Source organism: Sinocyclocheilus rhinocerous, unplaced genomic scaffold, assembly GCF_001515625.1.
Source record: "Sinocyclocheilus rhinocerous isolate Xijiao unplaced genomic scaffold, SAMN03320098_v1.1 scaffold749, whole genome shotgun sequence".
NCBI lineage: Eukaryota > Metazoa > Chordata > Actinopteri > Cypriniformes > Cyprinidae > Sinocyclocheilus > Sinocyclocheilus rhinocerous.
The window spans coordinates 1,991,540-2,014,729 of record NW_015653466.1 but is presented as its reverse complement, the minus strand read 5'-3'; the positions used below and the strand labels follow the sequence as shown (position 1 = coordinate 2,014,729).

Genomic DNA, 23,190 nt, shown 5'->3' with positions numbered 1-23,190 from the left:
TAAAATACAATTAGTATATTAAGTGCTTTGGGCTAAAATAATTGCAGAGATTTCTGGAAGAAATAAAGTGCTGCCTTGAAAACGCTTGAATTAATAACCGAATATGAATACCACTTTATTACTGTATATGCACAAAGACGGATCATATACAGAATACAGAACATGCACATTCATCTTCATTCAATCTCACTTTCTTTGTATTATTCCATGAACAAAACCTCTCTCATCTTTGTGGGTATTATCCTATCTGTGAGTCACCACATTAGCAGCATATAAGCCAGTTGCTGAGCCAGTGTAGAAATGACAAAAGAAAACTGCTCAAATTCTCCCTCCACAAGCAATGACAGAGCTTCTGTAAAACACAGTGCCGCACTTCAAGATGAAAGCTGTGATGCATCTATCTTTAACTCCAGGCCCATTCATCATAATCCCAATATCCCACCAGATCCATTCATCCGCTGTGACGGATTCAGCAGGCCACCACACTAACATCTTGGAAAGAAGTAACTCTGACCCTGAAATCATGTACGGCTCTTGTATGGCCAGCGTTTGACCTCACAGTCTTCTGTGAGAGACAGGATAACAGAGGCTTTAGAATCTGCCCCAATGACACGAGTCATATATCTTCACTGTAGTGCCCGATATATAATCCCTGTCACAATAACCCCTACATCACCCATATTAGCAGATTCAGTTTTTACAAGCAAGATATATCGATTTAATATGATCAAAACACAAAGAATAGAGAAGAAAGAAAGAAAGAAAGAAAGAAAAAGACAAAGAGATAAGATAACAGGAATTTGGAAACATGTTTCTTTTATTAAATACTTTTCAGAATTTAATAAAAGCATTTTCTCTTTCTTTAGTTCAGTAGTAGTGGGGATTTTTCAGTGTCTTTTACAGCAAGTTACAGTAAGTGGCGACAAGTGACAAGTGTCGAATCATTAACTCAAGCGGTTTGTAAAAAAATGCTCATTCATTTATGAATGAAACAAAGGAATGTCTTTATGAGTGAGTCACTGAATCACTCACTTGAGCAATTAATTAAAAACACTGAATCATTCAAGAATGAAACAAGGAACTGACTTTATAAAGAGTCATTGAATCATTGACTCAAGTGATTTGTTCAGAAAAACTGAACCATTCAGGTAGAAAACAAGTTACTGTCATTATGAGTGAGTCAATTAAATCTTTCACTAGAGCAATTCTTAAAAAAATTACTAATTCATTCAGGAATGAAACAAGTGAATAGCTGCATCTGAAAAACACAAACTGAAGTGCACATCTGAAGGACTCTACAATCCAACCAGGCAATGGAAGAGGATTTGTGAATGGCAGTAAAGCATTGCAGCTGACACTGGTAGGTCACATGACAATAACAACATGACGGTTACAGTATGTCTGGTTTATAGTCATACTACATAACAGTGGCGTTCCGTCCATATAAGCTGCGAATGCGCCGCATACCCAGGCCTTCTGAGAGAAGAGTTCACGGGCTAATTAATATAAACATGATTATAAGTTGAACCCTTGTCATTTGAGATGTGACTTAAAGCTTAATAAAGTGTTAGGAATTAGCATGTAAAATTATTTATTTGAAAACAACGGTAATTTTCTGTCAATCTAAGTCAGTTGCGGTTGTTTCCGGGCGAGCGGATTCTCCGCCGCTTTCTCGCCTCCGCTCTGTTGCTATGACTCTTCAGGATTGGTGAGCGTGATTTGACCAAGAACAACATGTTCCTGGATCAACATCCTTGTTGATCCTGGAACATCATTCCAATCAACCAATCAGAATTGAGAGATAACTTTTCAGGAAATATCTGTTTTAGGCTTACAATCAGGATTAGGTGCTTCTACACCCTTGTTAATCAGCTATCATTTCCCTCTGATTTTAGGAATACATTATGGGTAAGGTTAGGTTTAGGGGTAGGGATTGGGTTAAGTCTGTATTTTTGGACAGTAATGTTGATCCAGAATCAACAAAAGATGTTGATCCAGGAACATGTCTTACTTGGCGACCCTTCAGGATTATAGCGCGTTCTCAGTGATTTGCTGGTCTGCGGGAGATTTCATGCGCGAGGTAAACTGTCAGCAAAGTGCTCGCCCAAGCGGAAAAATGTGCTGTTGCTGTCAGATCTCGATTGCCGAAACTCGACTAAATCATATGAAAAAAAAACATCATAACTGTATAGTTTCCGTATACTTGTGTAGCTTACAATTAAAGTACTTTTCTGATTTTATTGTTGTTTGCCATGTTACTTGGCAATATTTTAAATATATTATTATTATAATTATTTTGTTTATTTATTTAATTAAAAATGTTTTTTTTTCCCCCGTATTTTGCATGGTCTATTATTGGAGTAGTGTCACCCGGGTGGGAGTTTTAACTCCTATTCACTGGGAATAAAAACGAATGAATGAATAAATAGCCTAAATAAATCAATAAAACTCATTCAGTCGATGCAGAGAGATATAGTGCGGGGGAATCCCCCATCTCCCCCATCTCCCCACCCTCTGAATATTATGTATCATAAAGTAACTACCTTATTTGGCGGGTTTTACTCGGAAAAACAGCTGTTTTCTAGCATTTGAATAACTACCTGAAACAGAAGGATTGGGGATGAATTTCCTTTACAAATAAAGTAGGAATGTGCATACTTTTAAATCGACACCTGCCACGGTGTTTTCCTCTTTGATGAGGAGGGGGGAGGGGGGGCTTAACGTTATCACTCAGCATACCCGGTTAAAAAAGTCACCGCTCGCCACTGCTACATACATGCTATATATACCTTTCAAACTTTTTCTTTTAATGGTTGCAAAGTAAATACTTATTCAAAAGATGTACCTACTGAAAGAATATGCGTTTTCGGATGCAAAAAAAATGTCTCTATGAGGGAGTAATTGAACCTTGATCCATTCAGGAATAAAACATCACTACCGTGTGTTACCAGGAAACGCACAACAGCGATTCCACTTCGTTTGGATCTTTTTTCATTGTCTGAGCAAAAAAAGACAGTCACTGCTGATATTGTGTCTAAAATGTAAGTAAATTAATATTAACTTCTTGTTTATTGAACTGTTGTGTAAAAGCAGTATCAAAAGCCCTATTTGGACGAGAAATTTGCGTTTCATAGACATACTTTGCGATTTCAATCCTGTGCGAATCTGCCAAGTCTGTGTTTTTCTCACACAACCTCTGTAAAAATTCCAGAGCAAATTACCAACATTTTCGGCTAACTCAACAGTCCTCTGAGAAATCTAATCCCGTCTGAATGCAAATGTCCGTGATTGCTGATATTGTATTATCCCAACGCTTCTCCTCATGCGTTTTTGGCCAACCTTACAAGTAAGTCACCGTTTGCACACCAATCTTCCGCATGATGCAACTTTCAATATGGTATAAAATAAAATAATAAAACTATTAAGGAGAGCCAAATCGCGGAAACATAAGTGTCAGGTAAGATACTTGTCTAGATTTTTCTGCTCACTTCTGTGGGTTTTATTATAAGCAACCACTAATATAAACTCAGGTGAAGTTTATTTATCATAATACATTTAAATTATATTAATACACATTTCATTAAAAGTCATATACGTCATATGTGATGCACGCAACCACAACACGTCTAGAAAACACACCCACCTCTGTAATAAACACAGAGATGTTAGTCCAGTCTGAACTGGTACATGAAATCGCAGACATCAGGTGATAAGAACTGAAAGTCAAACGTAGTTTAGAAAACTAGTCCCATCCGATTCGTACAGCTGGTCTCACTGGTCTCTGCCAATTTGGCTCCACGGCATGGGATTGCCAGGGATTTCTGTGTTTTTTACATTGAAGATATTTTGCCATACTGTGTTTAAATTGATTTGTGAATAGTGTGATTTAATCAACTGTGTTATAGTCTTACTTTGGACTGAAGTTGAATCAGAAATGTAGTTGTTCAGTTGCTTCCAGAGAGCTGTAAATTGAGAACTGTTCTGCCATACACACTTCAGTAAACTGAAAGAATTCCTCTTTTTTCTACCCTGTTTTCCCAGGTGAGGCTAACAGGATTTTTTCTTTATTTCCTGTACGTTTCCTTCAAAAATGTCTCTTTTAGCTTTTGCCTGTGCTGTTAAATAGTTAATCATGTGGATGTGTGTTGACAGAGATGAGAGCAATGTGGCTTGTCCACTGGAGATCAGCGAACACTTGAAAGACAGCTCTATTCCTACAGCACAAAAGAGATCTCCATCATCTGCAAGTGTGTCTGTGAAAGTGTATGTAGAATCTCACAGACAACACTTCAGTGTCATGTGTCTCTTAAAGGGACAGTTCACCCTAAAATGAACTTTCTGTCATCATTTACTCACCCTCATATTGTTCAAAACCTGTATGACATGCTTTCTTCAAGAAAAAATTTAGAATAATTCTGGGTTACATTGGAATGACATGAAGGTGAGAAAACAAAGGGACTGTCATTTTTTGGTAAACAAAGCAGAGCAGCAATGTGTATTGTCACAGTGCCCAGTATTTACTTTGACAGGAAGCCCATTAACAGTTACAAAACCTCTCACAACAGTAGCGATACTTCAATATAAATGAAGCTTCCTGTTCACAGACGTCAAGCTGAAAATAGGGCTTCAGTAGTCCCTTTTTCAGCATTTACATAATACATCTCTGACTGTCATTTGTCTTTACTGAGTGTTGTGTTGGTAGCATTGTATTGCCCGACCCTTGAGCTGGTTGTGCCGTTTCCTAGCCTCTCGTTATCTCATCTCTTGTTTGTAATATTTGTGCTACAAGCCAACCCGAATCCCGCCTGTAAAGACAAATAAACATTTTGTCAAGACTAAAGGTCCGTGAGCCAGAAGTTTACAGGTTTTGTTGTTTGTGATTTGGAGAGCTGACGTCTCCACTTGAGAGCACATGGGGGAAAGATGCAGAGGAACAAAGAGCCGGGGAGAGAGGATTACACACAAACAATAGTGTACAGTAGGAAACAGTATGAGAGACAAGAGTCGTGCAGAGCAACGGGGAGAGAGAACCTTTTTTTTAGGTGCAAAGATGAAGCTTAAATTTCTTCCCGTATCGTGAGGGCTGTTGCCTTTGTATGATTCTGTAAGCTGCTGTTTCTGTGATTGGTAAGAGAGATGTCTTTTGGCTTCTTTATTGAGTCTGTGAGAGAAACTCACTATCATTCATCAAATCAAATGAGACTCTCACTCTCATGAGTGATAAATTCACCTCATCTCTGCATCATCACACTATCAAAATACACAGAAAAAAAAATATCTGTCACAACTGTGCTGCTCTTTATGCAACTCACTGAGCCAATTTAAACAGATTATGATGGATATATTATTTTTTTTAGAATTGTAACAATTTAAACATTTCAGATTGTAAACAGACTACATTGGCAGCTTTTTGGCAGTATAGGTTATGAACAAACTATGTTACTATTACAAAGCAGGCCTAATTATCTGAAAAACAAATTATAGTCCAATTTAATCTACAATTGTAATCACAAGTATTAGGATTTTTAAGCAGAATGTTATATATTAAAAAAAATCATAAAAGAGTTTTGATTTTTATTTAGTACAGTGTCAAAGTGGATCTGTAACAAATATTTAGGTGTATTCCACAAGAAAAAAAAGCTTAATGTTAATAACATTAATTATATAACATATTAATTTTATAGAAAACAGAAAACAGTTATTATAAAATGTAATGATATTTCACAATAGCACTTTTTTAAATGCAGCCTTGGTAAGAGACTTCTTTAAAAAAATATCTTTAAAAGTACTAGCCTCAAAGGAGATGCCTAAATAAAATGCAATTTTACAATTCCTTAAAAAAAAATCTGATAATGTAAAAATATGTGTAAAGAAGCGTGTGATTAAATTCCACTGATTTTGTCCTGTGTGTGAGCAGTCCACTTATTTTCTTGAGAACTAATCAGCAGTCAGGAAGTATTATACCTGAAATGGATTTCATTACGGCAGGAAGGATATATATATATATATATATATATATATACACACATAACATAACGTTTGAATCTATTATTAAAGTTTTCATAAAGTTTCATAAAGTTTTCATTTCTGCAGTACAAGTGTTATGACTAGTGTAGTATGGACATTATAGCTCAAGCTTTTGAATATGATATTTTGAGGCCGTACTTCAGTCAGTGAATGATGAACAGACTGAACAATATAAAAAGTTTTTTTTCTAAATAATAAAAAAATAAAACACACTGGTAGGAAGGAAATTGAGCAGGCAGAGTTTGAACAGAGAGAAACATAATGCATATACTGTGTATATGTGTTAGAAAAATAAAGAACATTTCAGGTTTTGCCCTGCTTTTTTCTCATACTAAGACATGTGTGACCTTTGAGACCCATGAGGTCAGCTATATGCTTCTTTTCAGCAGATGCTCACAGGGGTGGACAGAGGCTGATTAAGGCTCTTTTTTCCCCCTCCCAGATTCACCTGCAACCCTTGGTCAACCCATTGTCATGGGAACTGCTCAGGCAATTGTGCAGAGGTCACCACGTTGACTTGGACAGACTCAAACACAATGTCACTGCCTAATGTCACTGCAATACCATTAAAAACCAGCTGAGATCATGTGTGTAGCTTGTCACTTTGCCTTATTTTTTACAAGCATGTGCAGGACAAAATGACAACGCCTGCTTAGTCTGATTTGCAGTCCCTTTTGTCCCTCTCTCCCTCCTTTCACTTTCTTGTTTATTAAGATCATTAAGTTGTTAAATTAACCTAGTGTGTTAATGCATCAGGACTGATCCATCTAACACTGCTGCCAATATTACATCGCAAAACTATTACTATTATTAATTCAATAATCAACTGAGAGGCTTGTCAAGATCATCAACCTTTCAGGACTTTCTCTTCACAGCACCTGCTCCCCACATGAGGGTGTTGGGCTGAACCACTCTGAGCAGGACTGGGAACAGATCCATCTTGTAAAGATGCTCGGTTTCCCAATCTGGATTACACCACATGAGAACAGACAATTTAATGAAAAGAGAAGATTAAAAGAAAGTGAGCGAGGGAGATGGGGAATGACACAGATGGAATTGGTGAGAATGAGAGAGAGAGAGAAAATAACTTCTCCGTCTTCATTATGAAGGTAGATTCCTCTCGACGTCTGGCTGAAAAATAACCTCCTCATTCCAAACATCCAGTATACTAGACACATTTTCTTGCTCTATAGCAATCGTTAGGTTGTCAGGCCAACTTCTGGGTGCGTCTGAATAGCTCAGTTCATATTGATTGCTCATTTGTGTGAGTATATATATATATATATGTGTGTGTGTGTGTGTGTGTGTGTCTGTGTGTGTGTGTCAATATGCGTTACTGTTGTGAAAAAAATGCCCACACCCATATTACGCATACTCCATGTTAATATATATATTTAAATAAATATATTAAAATGTATATATTTACATATTTAAAGTAAATATATATTTACAATATAAAAATACTATAAATAAAAGGACTAACAATAAAAATGTGTGAGCTGCTTCCGAAAAAAAAATTACATGAATTAAATACATAGATTTTTTTTCTCACTAATTTAATTACTAATTTTATTATTATTTTATTAACACTTTATCTGATAAAAAAATACATATTTGAACATTGAACATTTGAACACATATATTGCTCCCCTTATAAAATAAAATAAAAATAAATTAATTTAATGCAGAATGTAACACCTTTCACAATTAAACGGCATATTCTGAAAGAAAGAAAGTGGCAGGGAGAGGAAAGAGTGGAAAGATGAAACCGCAGGAAGAGAGTCTGTGACATGCAGAGTGCCTCTATGTGGGCTTTAGAGAGCCTTGAGGAGGAGACATCATTTTAAGAAGAGATCAGAGTGGAAGAAGGCTCATATATTCATGCTGACAGACAGCAGAATGCGTGTGTGTGTTTATTAGCTGTTAGTGTATTGGACAGCAGGGGTGCTATTGTGTGTATGTGTGTGTGTAGTCATTAGCTTTCTGTGTTTCTTGCCTGAGGGAATGGTCATGTTCAACTCACACACTCACTAATATTCAGGCTAGAAGATTGAGATTGTTTGGCGTGTGATAGACCCGGCAGCCCTGCTAATGACCACAGCCATGTCGCAAAGCACTTCCACTGCCCTGCAAGCATGTGCGTATGAGTGTTTGTGCATCAGATGAAGAGATGAAAGAGAACTAGAGACAGAGAGAGACAGAAGCGATAGATTCATCAGCTCTGATGGATATGTTTGACTACGTGTGTTGATGTTTGTGTGTTGTTGTTAGATCTAATGATCTCTGAGTTATTTGTATGTGTGTGTTAAAAGTATCTTGGCCATGTTTCATGTCAGTGTCTCCAATTTCAAAACACAGCAGGATCCATCATTCAGTTGCTTGTACTCTCTGTCCATCTATCTCGCTCACCTCACTTTCAGTCCACTTATCTTCTCCTTTCAGATATTTTTAGTTGTGCGTCATGATTTCTGTCTATTTTTTGGAGTAGCTAATGCTCCCAGAATACAGAAATGGGCTCTGCTTTTTCCCAGCCACATGTGACCTCTATGAGAAAGAATTAGCCTTCTTATTAATTTTTTTTAATCACAATGTATAGGTCAGGATTTTGGTGGGTTACCTAAGCCCCTTTTGATGACATAACTGCATAATTATGTAGGCAAAAAGCTCATTTGTAAACCATTCACAAATAATAACAAATAGCGGTGTACATTATGAAAAACAAATCCAAATACCAAGTAACTGGTTCAAAAAAATGTTTCCAGAATTAAACCTAAACCGAGCAAGAAACTGAGACACTAAATGTCAGTATTCGGCATACCATATTGTGCAAATTATCTCACCAGTGGCGATTATATGTTAATTTAACTGTGCACTTACTTTATACCTCAAATGTCCCATTTATTAGTATAAAACACATGCATACCATTTTTGAACAGATGACAACCAAGATGAGAAAGCACTGGAAAATCATTGCGATACAACATGGCAGATCATGCTGTTAAATTAATCTGAACTTATGTCATTTTGTTATTTATTGGTGAAGTAACTTCCACTCGCTCTTCTACAACATTTCCACTCACCCGCTTTACATCTTTTCCAAACGTCTCACTGTAACTGGTCCCCAGGATCTCAAACTGGACATGAGAGTTCGCTCCATTGCTTCGAAAGTCCATTAAACCAGTGAGCCCAGAAATCCGCCCCTAAAGAATGTCAAATAAAACTTCTGTTCAGAAAGAAATACATCATTCAAACCAGACCAGTTTTATTGAACACTACTGAATGTTAGTGGGCTGAACTAAAGATCAAAGTGACTTTAGACCTTTTGGATTGTGTCTAGCATGGACCAGCCTCCATTCCAGGGCTTGGTTGACTTCCTCATGCAGTTCAGACTGGCCATGCTATGCCACTTCCTGTCCTCTAACTTCCGGTAGAAGGCATTGGCCAACATCAGCACACTGTCGTACAGGTACAGGCTAGACACCTAGAGACATATACACCAAACAAATGTTGCGATTACTTCACATGCAATTCTTACACTTAAAAACCTGACAATGTATAAGGTCATGTAACCATCTTAAAGGGATAGTTCTCCCAAAAATGAAAATGGTTTCATCATTTACTCACACTAATGTATGACTTTCTTTAGACTCCAGTCCAGTAGGTGGCAAAGATGTTAACCTACTTCTTCTGGTGTTTTAATTGCATACCAACGTAAAGGGTGAACTTCCACCACCTACTGGACTGGAGTATGAAGTACTGGATGGTACGAAGGAAAGCACAAATAAATTTTACTATGCAGTTGTTAAATTTTCGGACCTGATCCAATCATAGAAAATTGTAATAAAATGTTCTCCTTTTGAGTTCTGCAAAAGATTGAGATTACAGAAGAGTGATACAGGTTTGGAACAACATAAGGGTGAGTAAATGATAGCAGTTAAATGACAGCAGTTAAATTTTGCAGTGAACATTCCCTGTATTCTATTAGTATTTCTAAAGATCATAAAAGGTTTAAGCACAATCCAATTGGTACATTTTTTACATTACAGCTTATTGCTCTTATGTCTTGTGTGGATATCCATTTAGTAATTGACAAAAAAACAGACAAATACAATTTCAAAGAATAATATAAGTATGTTTTTCTTGGTTTTGTCAAGTTTTTATGATAGTTATCAGTGTTTTGTTGTACATGTCAACACATTTAATCCCTAATAAAGGCATCTATGCTAGAGTTTATGTCAGAGAACAATGCAAATCCTTTGACTTTGATGTAAATGGTGCATTACAATGGGGTTCTGAAAGTGACACTTCATCATGAAACCAAAAGTACAAGCATCCACTGACTAATGAAAGGTCTTGTTGTACTTTTGGAAATCCATTTCGGATAACTACTTGATTGCAAATTAAAATGTCTCTTTTCACAAAACCAAAATCAAAACCAATCTTGTGCATTGTCTGTCAAATGTTCTGTCAGTTTCTCCAAGTGCGTAGGCGGCCCAAGCCTAAAATATTTTTAAAAAGTAGCTTAATAGGGCTGAACGGCCAAGCCACGTACTAAAATTGTTCTCTAACTTTGTGAAAGACAGATTGAGTGTGTGAACGTGTCTGCTGACTCCCTTTGAGACAGAGAGCAAGAGGAAAAGAAAGAGCGCTGCAGGAGATTTTTGCATGACTCTGCTCCTGCAGAGAGCAGCTGTCGTGCTGAGAGACACCTGGAGAGAGAAAAGACACCCTGAACGACAGCGCTGTTATCGTCAAGGAGACGAGAGTCTGGGGGCCGCACGGCAAAACTCAATGTCCCCTCAGACATGTGATCCTGACAAAACAACACACTTCAATGTGGAGAGAGAGAGAGAGAATGAAGGTGTGACTGAGAGAGGAAAGAATGTAAGTGAGGGATGCTGGGAGGGACAAAAAACGTCATTTTACAATGAAGATTACATCTTCATCCACTCTCTTTAATAGCTGTCTACCAGAAAGATGAGACCTCTTCACTCCTGCTGGAGTCAAGAAAGACTGCACACAAGAGCAATGAAACAAACCCTTTTTTTCCAAACCCTTTACCCTTTTCAAGCAGAAGAAGGAAGGCAAACAGGGATGAATTTATCTGCCTTCTATCCTTTCATCTAGTTTGCATCCCTGCTACGGTTGACAACCGGCCAAGATAATACAGAATCATTCTGTATTTAAGGGAAATAACTGCATTCAATTTGAAATATGACATGCATCTTGCACCCAAACAACTAAGGATGCTCTAGTATTTATTGCATTTTATTCAGTTTCAAGTGACAAAAGATAAGAGATTGGAATAGAAATCAAACTGGTAATGATGGATGTGAAATGAGTTGACTTTATATGTCAATGGTGAAAAATAAAGGACAAAATCAAGTTTTGTATATTTTTTTCTATATTTTTTTTCTCGTTCAAGAAGCCGTTTCACTTGGATAAATCACAATTCCTTTTTTCATGATTATTTTAAATAATTTTGGCCTCTGTATTATCATTTGTGGTTTAAACTAATTTTCACTTGTTTTGTGAATCTGGGTAAAGCTATGACTTCTTTTTTAATTGGGGACCAACCAAATTGGGGACCAATTCTCAATATTTAGTAACAAGAAACTACAACTTTTGCCTCAAACTCCTAATTTGCTGCTTATTAATAAGTGGTAAGGTATGGGGTAGGATTAAGGGATCTAAAATATGGTAATGCAGAATAAGGCATTAATATGTGCTTTATAAGTACTAATAAACAGCCAATATGCTAGCAATATGCATGCTAATATGCTCTTAGTTAATAGTGAGAATTGGTCTCCAAAACTAAAGTGTTACCCTGTTTTTGTACTCGCACAATAATGCTAATTACGTCAAAAAATCTTAGTCTGCATAATGAAGTTGTCTAAATACAAAGCAGTTAAAACTTTAACTATGTTCATGTTGAGATATTTATTTACAGTCTGGTTGTTTTCTCTTAAGTTAAAAAAAGGCCTCTAACACTAGCTTGCTCTATTCTTTTTCTATTCTATCTGTTTTCTTTTTATTTATTATATGATTTAAAAAAAAACCTTGCTACGTGTACTGCATTAAGCTAACTGAGACTTGTTATAGCACTTTCATATCATTGCTCTTTTGTTGATTTTGATTGCTTCTATTGTCCTCATTTGTAAGTCGCTTTGGATAAAAGCGTCTGCTAAATGTCTAAATGTAAATGTAAGTGTTAAAATGTGTAGAAAGAAGATAAACTGATATATATGTAATGACGTGACACATTTTAAAAATGGTTTAGTTTTTCAACAGATGGAATGAAGTTGTAAGCCAAAATCAAAGCAATTGCATCTCTAAAGCATTTTTAGCACTTAATTCAGTCAAGCAGAACTATACACAGACATAGCTACAGGCATAAAGCTGTGACTGTGTTTCATTTCAGTTTACTACATGGTCAGCTTGCCACCAATAGTTTACTGAAATCTTAAGTGCCAAATGTGGTATAAAGAAATGGAGAGCATTCCTTATTTGCTCTGCTGAAGTTGCAACCCTATCAACAACCTTTCTCAAACTGTGGTCATGGTCGTCTGGGTTTACAGCCGAGGCATGATCTGCTCATGTAAGAGTTATGTGAATGCAGAAAATGCTAATGTGCCCGTGACATAAGATCACATAATTTTGACCTCTGAGGCTCCTCATTCGTCCCCTAAGTAGTGAAGTGCTTTCAGAATGCTCTGCCAGATGTCCAATTAGTCAGACATATCCTTGACATGGATTCAAGGCTTTGAAAGCCTTGCAAGACTTGGATTTATGAGTCAAAGCCTTTTCCGCCCACAAGTGAGACAAAATATGCTATCTGTTTTAGCCTGTGTAAAACAAAGACTCACACAGTTACTAGTAACAAATAAAATGAATGGGTGGCTTTACTTCCCTGTGTGCTTCTGTGTGACTGTGAGCTAGATGAAATGATTATAACACAAGAATGACTTGTTTTAAAATCAGCGTGTTCCTCAGTGAGAACTGCTGATACCAGAGTGATCAGGATGTGCTTTCAATTTAGGCCACTAAGAGGTCTATAAGAAAGCTATCTGTTAGCATTCACACTTATCTCAATGTCAGTTGCTCAGCTGGCACAGGCAAAGACACAGGCACACAAAAGTATATGATTTTAAATCAGCCCATTTTCTCATGGGCTTTTTGATTATTCTCCTGCAGCCAGTCCATATGTTACTAAACGTCTAGTTGTAAACATTTTGAGTATGTAACAATTTTGATGACACAAGCTTTAAATCTAAATGAATAAAACAAAAAAACAAAATTAGGACATCAATTAGACGGATAAAAGCACGCCACCCACAGAGCTTTTATTCAGCATTGCGTGAACTGTCAGCATGGTGCATGGAGACCCATGGCCCGAGGGCTCAGAATCACAATGCCGCAACCTCTTGAGTTAATTAAAACAGCCAATCTGCCACAGCACAGATTCAATCTCTTACTCTCTTCAACTTGCACTGTATACTTTGCACCAGTGGAGGAACGAGAGGCATCCCTGCGGCTCCTAACATCTTGCATATCTTCTCATCCTTTCTGTAAAGAACTCATTTGTTGTTTTGTGGTGCTGCTTTGGCATTAGCTGGTAAGTAACCCTCTTTCTTCATGAATTATTGAGACAGTGAGCCCCAGAGAAAAGACGCATGGATTTGCCATCTGCTCTAGAAGAGGGAAAACGGATTCTAAGACCCAAACAAGGTTTTCATAGAGCCAGAAACAGATACAGTGTTTAAATGTTGTGTAAGGGAGGGGACTGTTTTCACAATTACAGTGTAATTTGTTAACGGATAAAAGCATCAGGGCACAGGCAGCTAATCTGGATCAGTTGTGCGTAACCTTGTTTTGAATTAAGATTCTAGAGAAATTAAGTGATACAACAAAGAAAATAAACTTGACAGTTACTGCAGTCATTATGCAGCCTTGCAGATACTTCAAACTGCAAATGCAAAGCTGTAATGAAAAGACAATTAAAGATAAATTCACACTTGAACTATTGGAGTAAATCTCACAGTGCAATGAACTCTTGCTGCAGGAAAGCAGCTGCCGTGTATCTTAAATGTGCTATGAATACAAAATAACATTTAGCAAAAGGCCACAGAATTGCGATTTCTAGTTGTAAATCATTCTGCTTATAGCAGTTCATTGCAAAATAATGCATCGTCTTGCAAAGCTAGCAATTCTGGTCTACATTGACAGGAAGAGACTGTCTGAAGCAACTGACCAAAGTCTGTTTTGTTTTTATGTGCTGGTTGCAGATTTATCTGAAATAGATTATACCACAAAAATAGGCCATCTGATGCTGAAACTGCACTAAATGACCTGAACTGACATTGACCTCCAGATCTATTTCTGATGAATGAGTGTGAATTCACTGTGCTCTGAAAAAATGTTGCTAAGATACGTACCTCTAGAGACTGCAGGTACCCTTCCTGTGGGTCGCAAAGCAGCGAGGAGATGCGATGATTGTTCCTCATGCAGCGGATGTTGGTGTCCCTCCACAGGGGGAAGATCTGCCGGATCACTGTCATCCGGCCCAGAGCGCTGTGGACAAGCTCCATGATCTCTGTGTCACTAACCTCCTACACTCATAGACAGACACACACATACATAAAGGTATAGTGTGAAAACAGACATATTAACCCACTGGCACAAAAAAGCCACCAAACAATTATGTTAAACGCCTGGCTACTCTGAGAACTGTACCTGCAAAAAAAAAAAGAACATTGTATTTATTGGTCCAAAATATTCTGATATCGCTGCTGAAAAAATAATACCTCTGCAAAACCAACAAACTAAAATAATTAAAGATATAATAAATACATAACAAGCTAGTATACCAGAATTACAATCAGCACGCATTGTATGGTAACCATGGTGATGATCTGTTGACAGCTCTTCTAAATATTTAGTAAAATCTGTAAAAAGGAGGGTTTTTGACTATTTTATGACACATCATTATTTAGCCATGTAAAGACTAAAATACACTACATGAACATGATTCTAAAAAACTAGGCATCATACACTTGCCAACTTTGTACAATAAATGACACTAAACAAACACTAAACGACTACGGATCACACACTAAAAGACTATAAAAATTCTGAACTCAACAAACTGGTGTAAAAACATATGATTCATTGATTGGAGATGCAGAACAATGAAAACAATAACGATGAAAACAGGCTGGCAATAAATTTGGTGATGTCGTGATAACATGATTTGTGGTCTCAAAGAAAAAAAAAATGCAGTATGTGAGTGTATACAATACATAAATCAGATATCAATGTTAATAAAGAAACCAGTTTCAAGAAAACACAGCTATGGGTAAAAAAAAAAAAAAACACAAGGAAATGCTAGAATGCACAAAAAGTTAATGCATAAATGTCTTGCTAGTCAAAGTAGAAGTACATATCAGCATCAAAACATATCAATCAAAAGTCAGAAGTGCTTCAGCCTTACTAAGAAACAAAACGAAATTAAAGCCTGTCTGTTTAAAATGTAAAGCATATAGTTTCGTTCATAGTCTTGGATTGCAATTTATAAACGCACACGGGAATAGCTAAAGCCTCAGGGAGTTAAGAACTGAAACCTACTCTCTCAATAATGTCCAGAAATGTGACGTACAACATATGGAGGATAAATAATGACAGCAATGATGGATTGGTCCCTCTGAGAATATGGTGCATGACAATCAAAACACTTCTAAAGATCTGCAATACTTAATCAGCTTCAAACTGAAAAATTATTAAAGGAATATATTCCAGAGGTACAATAAATGTCCACTTTTAAAATCTATAAAAATAAAGAAAACTCTGAAATGTCCTCTTTGTTGAATTTAAGCATGTTTTTTTACCCTCATGCAATTTTTAGCAGAGCTGTATTTCCAGTGAATGACAGCTTGCAGTATTTCGCATACTTAGCTATCATATGGGTTCAGAATATTATATATATGAGAGTCATATTGATTATGTTTGTATGCTGCATTTTTATATGGAGCAAGCTTGATAGCCCTTGGTCTTCATTTACTTTCAATGTAAAGAAGAGAGCCATTCATTTTTATTTTTGAGTAAAATATCACTTTAATCATATAAAACAACGTATGGCATTTTTAAAATATGATACCCGTCACTATTTAGTCTATTTATGTATTTATTTTCCTTATGAGTATTTTTCCTCAACTTGTTCTCTTTTGAGTTTCTTATGCTCACCAACAATGCATTTATCAAAAAAATGTAATTATTTGATGAAAAGAAAGATAAAAGAACAAATTTTTTTTTTATATAGAATCTTTTTACATTTACATTTAGTCATTTAGCAGACGCTTTTATCCAAAGCGACTTACAAATGAGGACAATAGAAGCAATCAAAACTAACAAAAGAACAACAATATATAAGTGCAAATGACAAGTCTCGGTTAGCTTGTGAAAGTAAGAGAATATTGTGACATCTATTAAAGGTCAGAACCCCTGAATATAACTGAAGACACATCTGTACAAGAGCCTAGGCTTAATGAAACGATGACATTACAGGGAAAACAGATTTAATATTTCTTCTCTCGATATTTCAATTATTTCCAGTAAAATTGTTTATTTAGCATCCTTGTTATGTTAAACATTCATTTGTAACTGGACTTCGTGTTCTTAACACTGAGAAAACAAAGTCCAGTTCAAAATGATTGAACTATACTAGACGTTCTACCATGACCTTGATGGATGAAAACTGCAGAGGCTTAATTTGTGTTCATAGGTGTTGTAGTGACCTTCATATCGACTGTGTGTCGAGGCACAAGCAAATTACTTCAATTTAGAATAAGGGTTAAACAGAAGCATCACAGCAATGTGGCTCAGTGAACATCTAAACCTTTCCTGCCTCGAGGTAATACAGCGCGAGTTTCTCTCTTTTACCGTTTCTAGGTTGAATACGACTGCTTTAATTTGATCACACTGAAAACTGACTACATTATGCAAATAAGCAAATATGAAACAAGAACATTAGGATTAGAGACACATATTAAAAAAACAAAACCACTACAGTAAAAGAGCGGTATGTAATTTACATACATGTTAGAACATTTACATTCCATTTCTAGTAACTATATTATGAGCGCACATACTGTACATCATTACAGTGAATTTTATGAGAAGTGCAAAATTTACATTTTAAAAAAAATATTTTTTCCAATCTTGAAGAGGGGACTGTTTGAAGTGGAGCATGACAGCTTGTTTTGAATGCTCTTTATGGAATAAGTGGGCAGATGAGAGAGATGCACTACATGGCCTCATATCCAAGATGTGGGCATCTCTTTCTGAATAACAGGTTTTTCTATTCCTGTTCCAAGAAAGTGCATAAAAGGAATGTAATCTTGAATGTAATGTTGACAAACAAATATACCTGCAGCAACTTTACAAAAATTAAACCAAAAATTAATAATTTGGTCACCCTCATGTCACTCCAAACCTGTATGACTTTCTTGTTTCAGTGGAACACAAAATGAGATGTTTAGCAGAATATCTAAGCTTTTTTTTAAAGCAATATTTTGACTGAATGACGACTTAGTGTTTTCATACACCAACTATCAGTTCAGAAGACAGAAATAAATAATAAGTCCTATGGACTAATTTTATTATGCATGTATGGTGCATTTTTTACCTTTTCAACACTCTTAAGGCTGGAATACACTACACGATTTTTGCCCCGATTTTCTCCCGATTTACAGTTTGGATAAGTCGAAGCTAGTTGCAGAAAGTCAGAGCCAGTCTGTAGATTTGAGTTGACAGGTTTCATAGAAAATTGCGCAGTGTGTGATGGTCACAAACTCCGATTTTTTACCTTCAGACTACGATTCCATCCAGTCAGAGGATATCAAACATGTTTGATATTTCCAGCTGATTTTAGCTGGAAATCATTCACCTCCTATCAGTAAGGTGCACGTTTCAGCTTGAGTTTGTAGTGATTGGAACAACTTTAAAGTCTGATAGTATGTGATCCTCAGTCATTGTGTGTATGATGGCCAGTTTTTCCTCTGTGACTATTACAAAGTTGATGCAGTATAAATCATTATTTAGTCTATTTATGTATTTATTTTCCTTATGAGTATGTTTCCTCAACTTGTTCTAATTTAATACTGCTGTCTTAGTGTTCTCTTTTGAGATTCTTATGCTCACCAACAATACATTTATCAAAAAATGTAAATTATTTGATGAAAAGAAAGTTAAAAATATATATTTTTTAAAACACTGTAAATGTCTTTACTGTCACTTTTGACCAATTTAATACATCCTTGCTGAAAAAAAGTATTCATTTAGAAAAAAAAATTTAATTTAGAAATGTAATTCTGCACTACAGCAGGCCTAAACAGTGTCTCTATTTTCTAAGAAACAACGCATGAGTTATAAATTAGCTTTTGACTCACTGACCTTTGTAAATGAAGTTGGTAAGTGTACTGTATGATGCCCAGTGTTTTAAAATCTCTTCAGATTTTAAAAGTCATGTTTTGTATTCCAGCCTTTAGTCACCATCCAATTTCGTTGTATAAAAGAGTGCACCTCTGACACTCATATCATTTTGGCACTGGCATTTTTTTAGATGTGTCCGAATGGGATCAAATACCTGCATCCACATTCTATGGTAGCTTTTACTGAAAAACCTTCTCAGAAGAGTGAAAGTTCTTATAGCAGGTGAGGGATGCCTCTTTCACCGTGTAAATGGTTCTGAAATAATATTTGTTTGGCCATGTAGTGTAGATGGATACAGAGAGATAGACAAAGTGTTTTTGGATAAGCTTGTAGTGTGCTGTAAGATTTTAAACTCGAGTATGACTTTGTCATATTGCCAGGTAGTCCCTGAGAAGCAAAGTAAAAGCAAAGTTCTCTCTCTCTCTCTCTCTGTGCATATAAAGACATTGTCTGATGCTTTTTTGTCTTATTGTGTTGAAATTTCTGTTGGTGTCAACACATCAAACAGAATCACAGAGTTGTTATGCCATTCAGCCCACAGCCATGCTCTCTGTCTTATTGAGTACTGCACTCAGTTCTTATTGGGCTAGATTTCTATGCTCAGCTCACACTGGTTCTTGTAGGGCCAGACTCTCATTTGGTCTTGCTTCCACATCCAGTTCTCAGTCAACAGAGTGAGGGAGAGAGAAAAATAAGGAGAGCAAAACTGTGCCTTGGAGTTGTGCCAGTGCAATAATCCACTGTCAGCTTTGCTCTAGCATGATGACAGCATATTACATACTGAATGAGAGATGTGCCACATATCAAACACTGCAAGTTGAAATTGGATATGACGACAGCAGACTGAATTTGGGCTGTTTTCACGATCTGACTGCTGACAGTTTCAAGGTCGATCCCTCTTTTCTGAAACAGATAAGAATGAGTAATGAAACTACTTATGAATATGTGCTTACCTCATTGGCATACACCCAGTGACTATCTTTGGATGCTAGATTCGTTTCCACTGCCTGCAGAAAACAAAAAGACAAAAGAATGCAGAAAAATTACTGTGATGAAAATAACCAAATTTATACTGCATACAAAAATTATAAGCTCAATTATGCCGCATAGAGAGCTAAGGATACTCTTTTTAAAAAGTACTTTTGTGAAACATTCAAAGAAACGTTGCTGTATGTGCTGATTTTCAACTTTTCAGAAGACATTTTGTGCACTTAAAAAATGAGAATTTCTGCTTCTTGTACCAATGTAAAAAGAAAACTTTGCTTTTAATGTTTTGAATCTTCAAACTAATGTTTTGAAAGTAATATTGCTATAATACACACACAGTAGTAATAATAATAACAATAGTAAAGCACAAGTATACAATGTTTTACATTATTATTATTATTAAAAAACAATTAATATATGTAATAATAATAATAATAATAATATGAAAATATATGTTAATAATACATTTTAATAATCATTGTTATCAGAAGTAATATGTGGGCATTTTAAGCATCTAATTAAAGCACTATCAAACAGATTCTGCGCTGTATGAGCTCCAGAATGATGAACATAGTGCACCAGCCAAAGACTCATATAGGGCATCTGTCAGAGTTACAATTCTTGAATCTTTGATACCAAAATCGAGAACAGAGCGCTGCAAAACTGGGGTCGGTGGAAACTATTTACATCACACACACATGGAATGGCGCAATCTTAAAAGGATTGTTCATCCGACAATTTCAATTCTGTCATTATTTACTCGTCCTATATTTCTTTCTTCTGTAGAAAACAAAAGAGGTTATTCTGAAGAATTTTGGTAACCCTAACTGTTTTGGTTCCCATTGACTTCTACTGTATGGACAAAAAACACTGAGAATTTTTTTCAAAATATCTTTTATGTTCCACAGAAGAAAAAAGTTCTCTTTACTCACATGTGGGTGAGTAAATGATGACAGAATTTTCATTTTTGGGTGAACGATCCCTTTAGGTTACAGCGACAGTACATAGTAAAGAATTCCTCAGAAATGCAGTCCCATGGGTAGAATTGCAATGAAATCACCACCTGCCAATGAAATGGAATAGCAATTGTTGGATATCTGGTTGTGAATCTTGACAGTGGTTACAGTGGAACACCTGCAGATGGACAGACTGGCTTTCAAGTTTAGGGAGTATATATTGGACTAACCGCAGGCAGTAATAAAGCGATAAGACCACAATGCAGTAGACTGATCAAAAACGTTCCTTATCAAACATCCTGTCTGGGTTCAATATAGGTGTATATAGCGAAATACAGAAAGAGATAGTGGGAGTGTATTTTTATGTCAGGCACAGATAGATGAAATGCAAAAAATAAAAATAAAAAAAAGTAATTTTCCTGCTCAGGCTGCATTTCAAAGTACACATCGGATGCTGGAAAAGATTAAAAAACAGCTGGAGGTTGGAATTCCGCTTGCATGCACGCTTCAAAACAATGGAGAGTGTCTTGGTGGTTCTTTACATCAACTTGAACAAATATTGATCCAAATTCTTCTATTGAATAGCACTCGGATGCTCAGCACTGCACATGCACCACAGTCCACAGTCCAAGGGAATGACACAGTCTTGCACCATGCTGGAAAGAGCAAGTGCACTGGAACATCTGTAAAAACCACTTGCTTTTCAATCTATGCTTCCTGTTGTGCAACCAGTCAAACCCAGACCATAACATCATATTATGAATTTATGTGTTGGTAGTGCAGGGTAATCCCCAAAGTCATAACCAAATTCCCTTGTTTTCTGCAGTATGTTACAAGGCGACTCTTTCACTCTTGCTTGCAATAGATCAGATTAATAAGAGTCTCCATGAATGCAATCCTGTTCCACAATGACAAGGAAGAAAAGTGAACCTCGCTGACTTATTCAACTGAAACTCCTGATTTCATGAAGAAGACAGCTTTTGATCCTTTCATTCTTCTTCTCAACCTTCAAAGAATTTTATGCCTTTTTGTACTGACATCTTCCACTGCAAAAACTGTGTCATTATTAAGCAGAAACTGGGATCGCTTCCTTCACCACCATAACTTTATATCATGAATCAAAGAGAGAACATACAGTAGCACATGATCCAACTTCAGTGGTAAATGAATAAAAAATGTGAGGCAAAGGTTAGAAAAAGCAGGTTTACATGTGGTTACATTGAGCTTTATTAAGCAACATGTAGACAAACGAAAATAACATTACTGTTCTACAAAATTAGAGACAGCATCACTTAAGGAACGACAATTAAGACTAACTGCTAGTGTACTAGATAACCCCTTTTGCTATACTACTGTGCTGTGATAATGAGAACAAATGATTCTGTTATTGGACTGTCAGTTTATTTCTTCATTACAGCAAGACGTGTTTTGAAGCTGAGCAGGTGTAAACTGTGGTTTGTTTGAAAGTGTCAAATGCATCCCAGTTTAACTTCATTAGCAGTTTAAATGTTCGTAGATAGAACAGAATTTTAGTTTTTTTTTTACAGACTGACAGTCTGTCTTCTAACGTCAATCTTTGGGTATGGTATGAGAGAAGGAAAGTGGTTGTTTTTCCATTTCAAGCTGATTTCACAAAAACTTCACAATTCTAGAACTTCTTTCAGCAAATTGGCTTGGAGTGTATCTGATTGCTGAAGTGAATTCACATGTAACTGTTAAAATCTACATAAACAATACAGTTGTTATTTATTTTATGTCTTTGCATTCAATTTCATTCAAAATTTAGAGAAACTATCAACTATTCAAAATGTCTGGAATTCATCAATAACACTATATGTGCAAGAATATTACCATAAGTACTCATTAATATTAATAGTATTAATCTATTTCAAAATTATTACTGTTGTCTTGAAACTAAAATCAATTGGACAGGCTACAGCATTTAACAAATTCTCACTTTTTGGTAATACAGACTTCCTGACAACAGGACATGAGAAAACTACTTCAGGAGTAATCTTATGGAGCACACAGATCCTAGCCCATCCCAGAAGTCTTTATAAGACTGATAAATTGCGACCATTATCTGACTATATATAAGTGAAATTGTTGGTTGAAAGCAGTTGCATTTCTTTTGAGCACTGATTGCAATGTCCCGTCTCCAGCTGTGGTGAACCTTGAACAAGACAAGCAGCAGCACTTTCTAAGCAGTGATTTTCAGTAAAAACCCATTAGTTTTCTTTCTATCATTTCATCACACATGTATCATACATGAGGTCCTTGTAAGATGTTAAGAAATGCTAATGGATCGATGCATGGCCTTAATAAAGAAAAACACGTAGCCTTTTCTGTGCCCCATAATCATTTAACAAATCATGTTGCTCATAGCATAGTGTTGCCAAGGTCATGGGTTTGATCGCCAGGATTGATAAAATGCATCTATGCATCTTCCAAATGCATAAATGCAACAATAAAAATACTATAATGCCCAATTCTGTTGCAAATTCACAAGTTTTTCCAATGTATGTCTTTCTGTAAACTCTGCACAGTTGTTTTCATTCATGTTACATGCACTCCCAGGTTTGCTACGGCCTGTCCTCCGTACCTGTTTGCCTCAATAATAGTGCCCACTGCAAAGGTGGGTAAAGCTGCCAAACGATGGGCTGATGACAACTAAGCTGGGATTTAAGCTGTCCATCAAAATGTGGATGTGTGCGTGAATAAATACCTGTGGCAA

General features: G+C 36.3%; 1 protein-coding gene across 2 annotated transcripts in view; it reads right to left on the bottom strand.

The window, feature by feature from the left end:
* LOC107716022 (glutamate receptor ionotropic, delta-1-like) overlaps positions 1-23,190 on the bottom strand; it is a 266,859-nt gene that overhangs the window by 25,993 nt on the left and 217,676 nt on the right. For both annotated transcript variants that reach the window (XM_016522333.1, XM_016522334.1), the window contains exons 5-8: positions 19,467-19,520; positions 14,463-14,636; positions 9,347-9,508; positions 9,108-9,227 (exon numbers count right to left, since the gene is read on the bottom strand). In XM_016522333.1, coding sequence (XP_016377819.1) covers positions 9,108-9,227; positions 9,347-9,508; positions 14,463-14,636; positions 19,467-19,520 — 510 coding nt within the window. The remainder of the gene's footprint in view (positions 1-9,107; positions 9,228-9,346; positions 9,509-14,462; positions 14,637-19,466; positions 19,521-23,190) is intronic.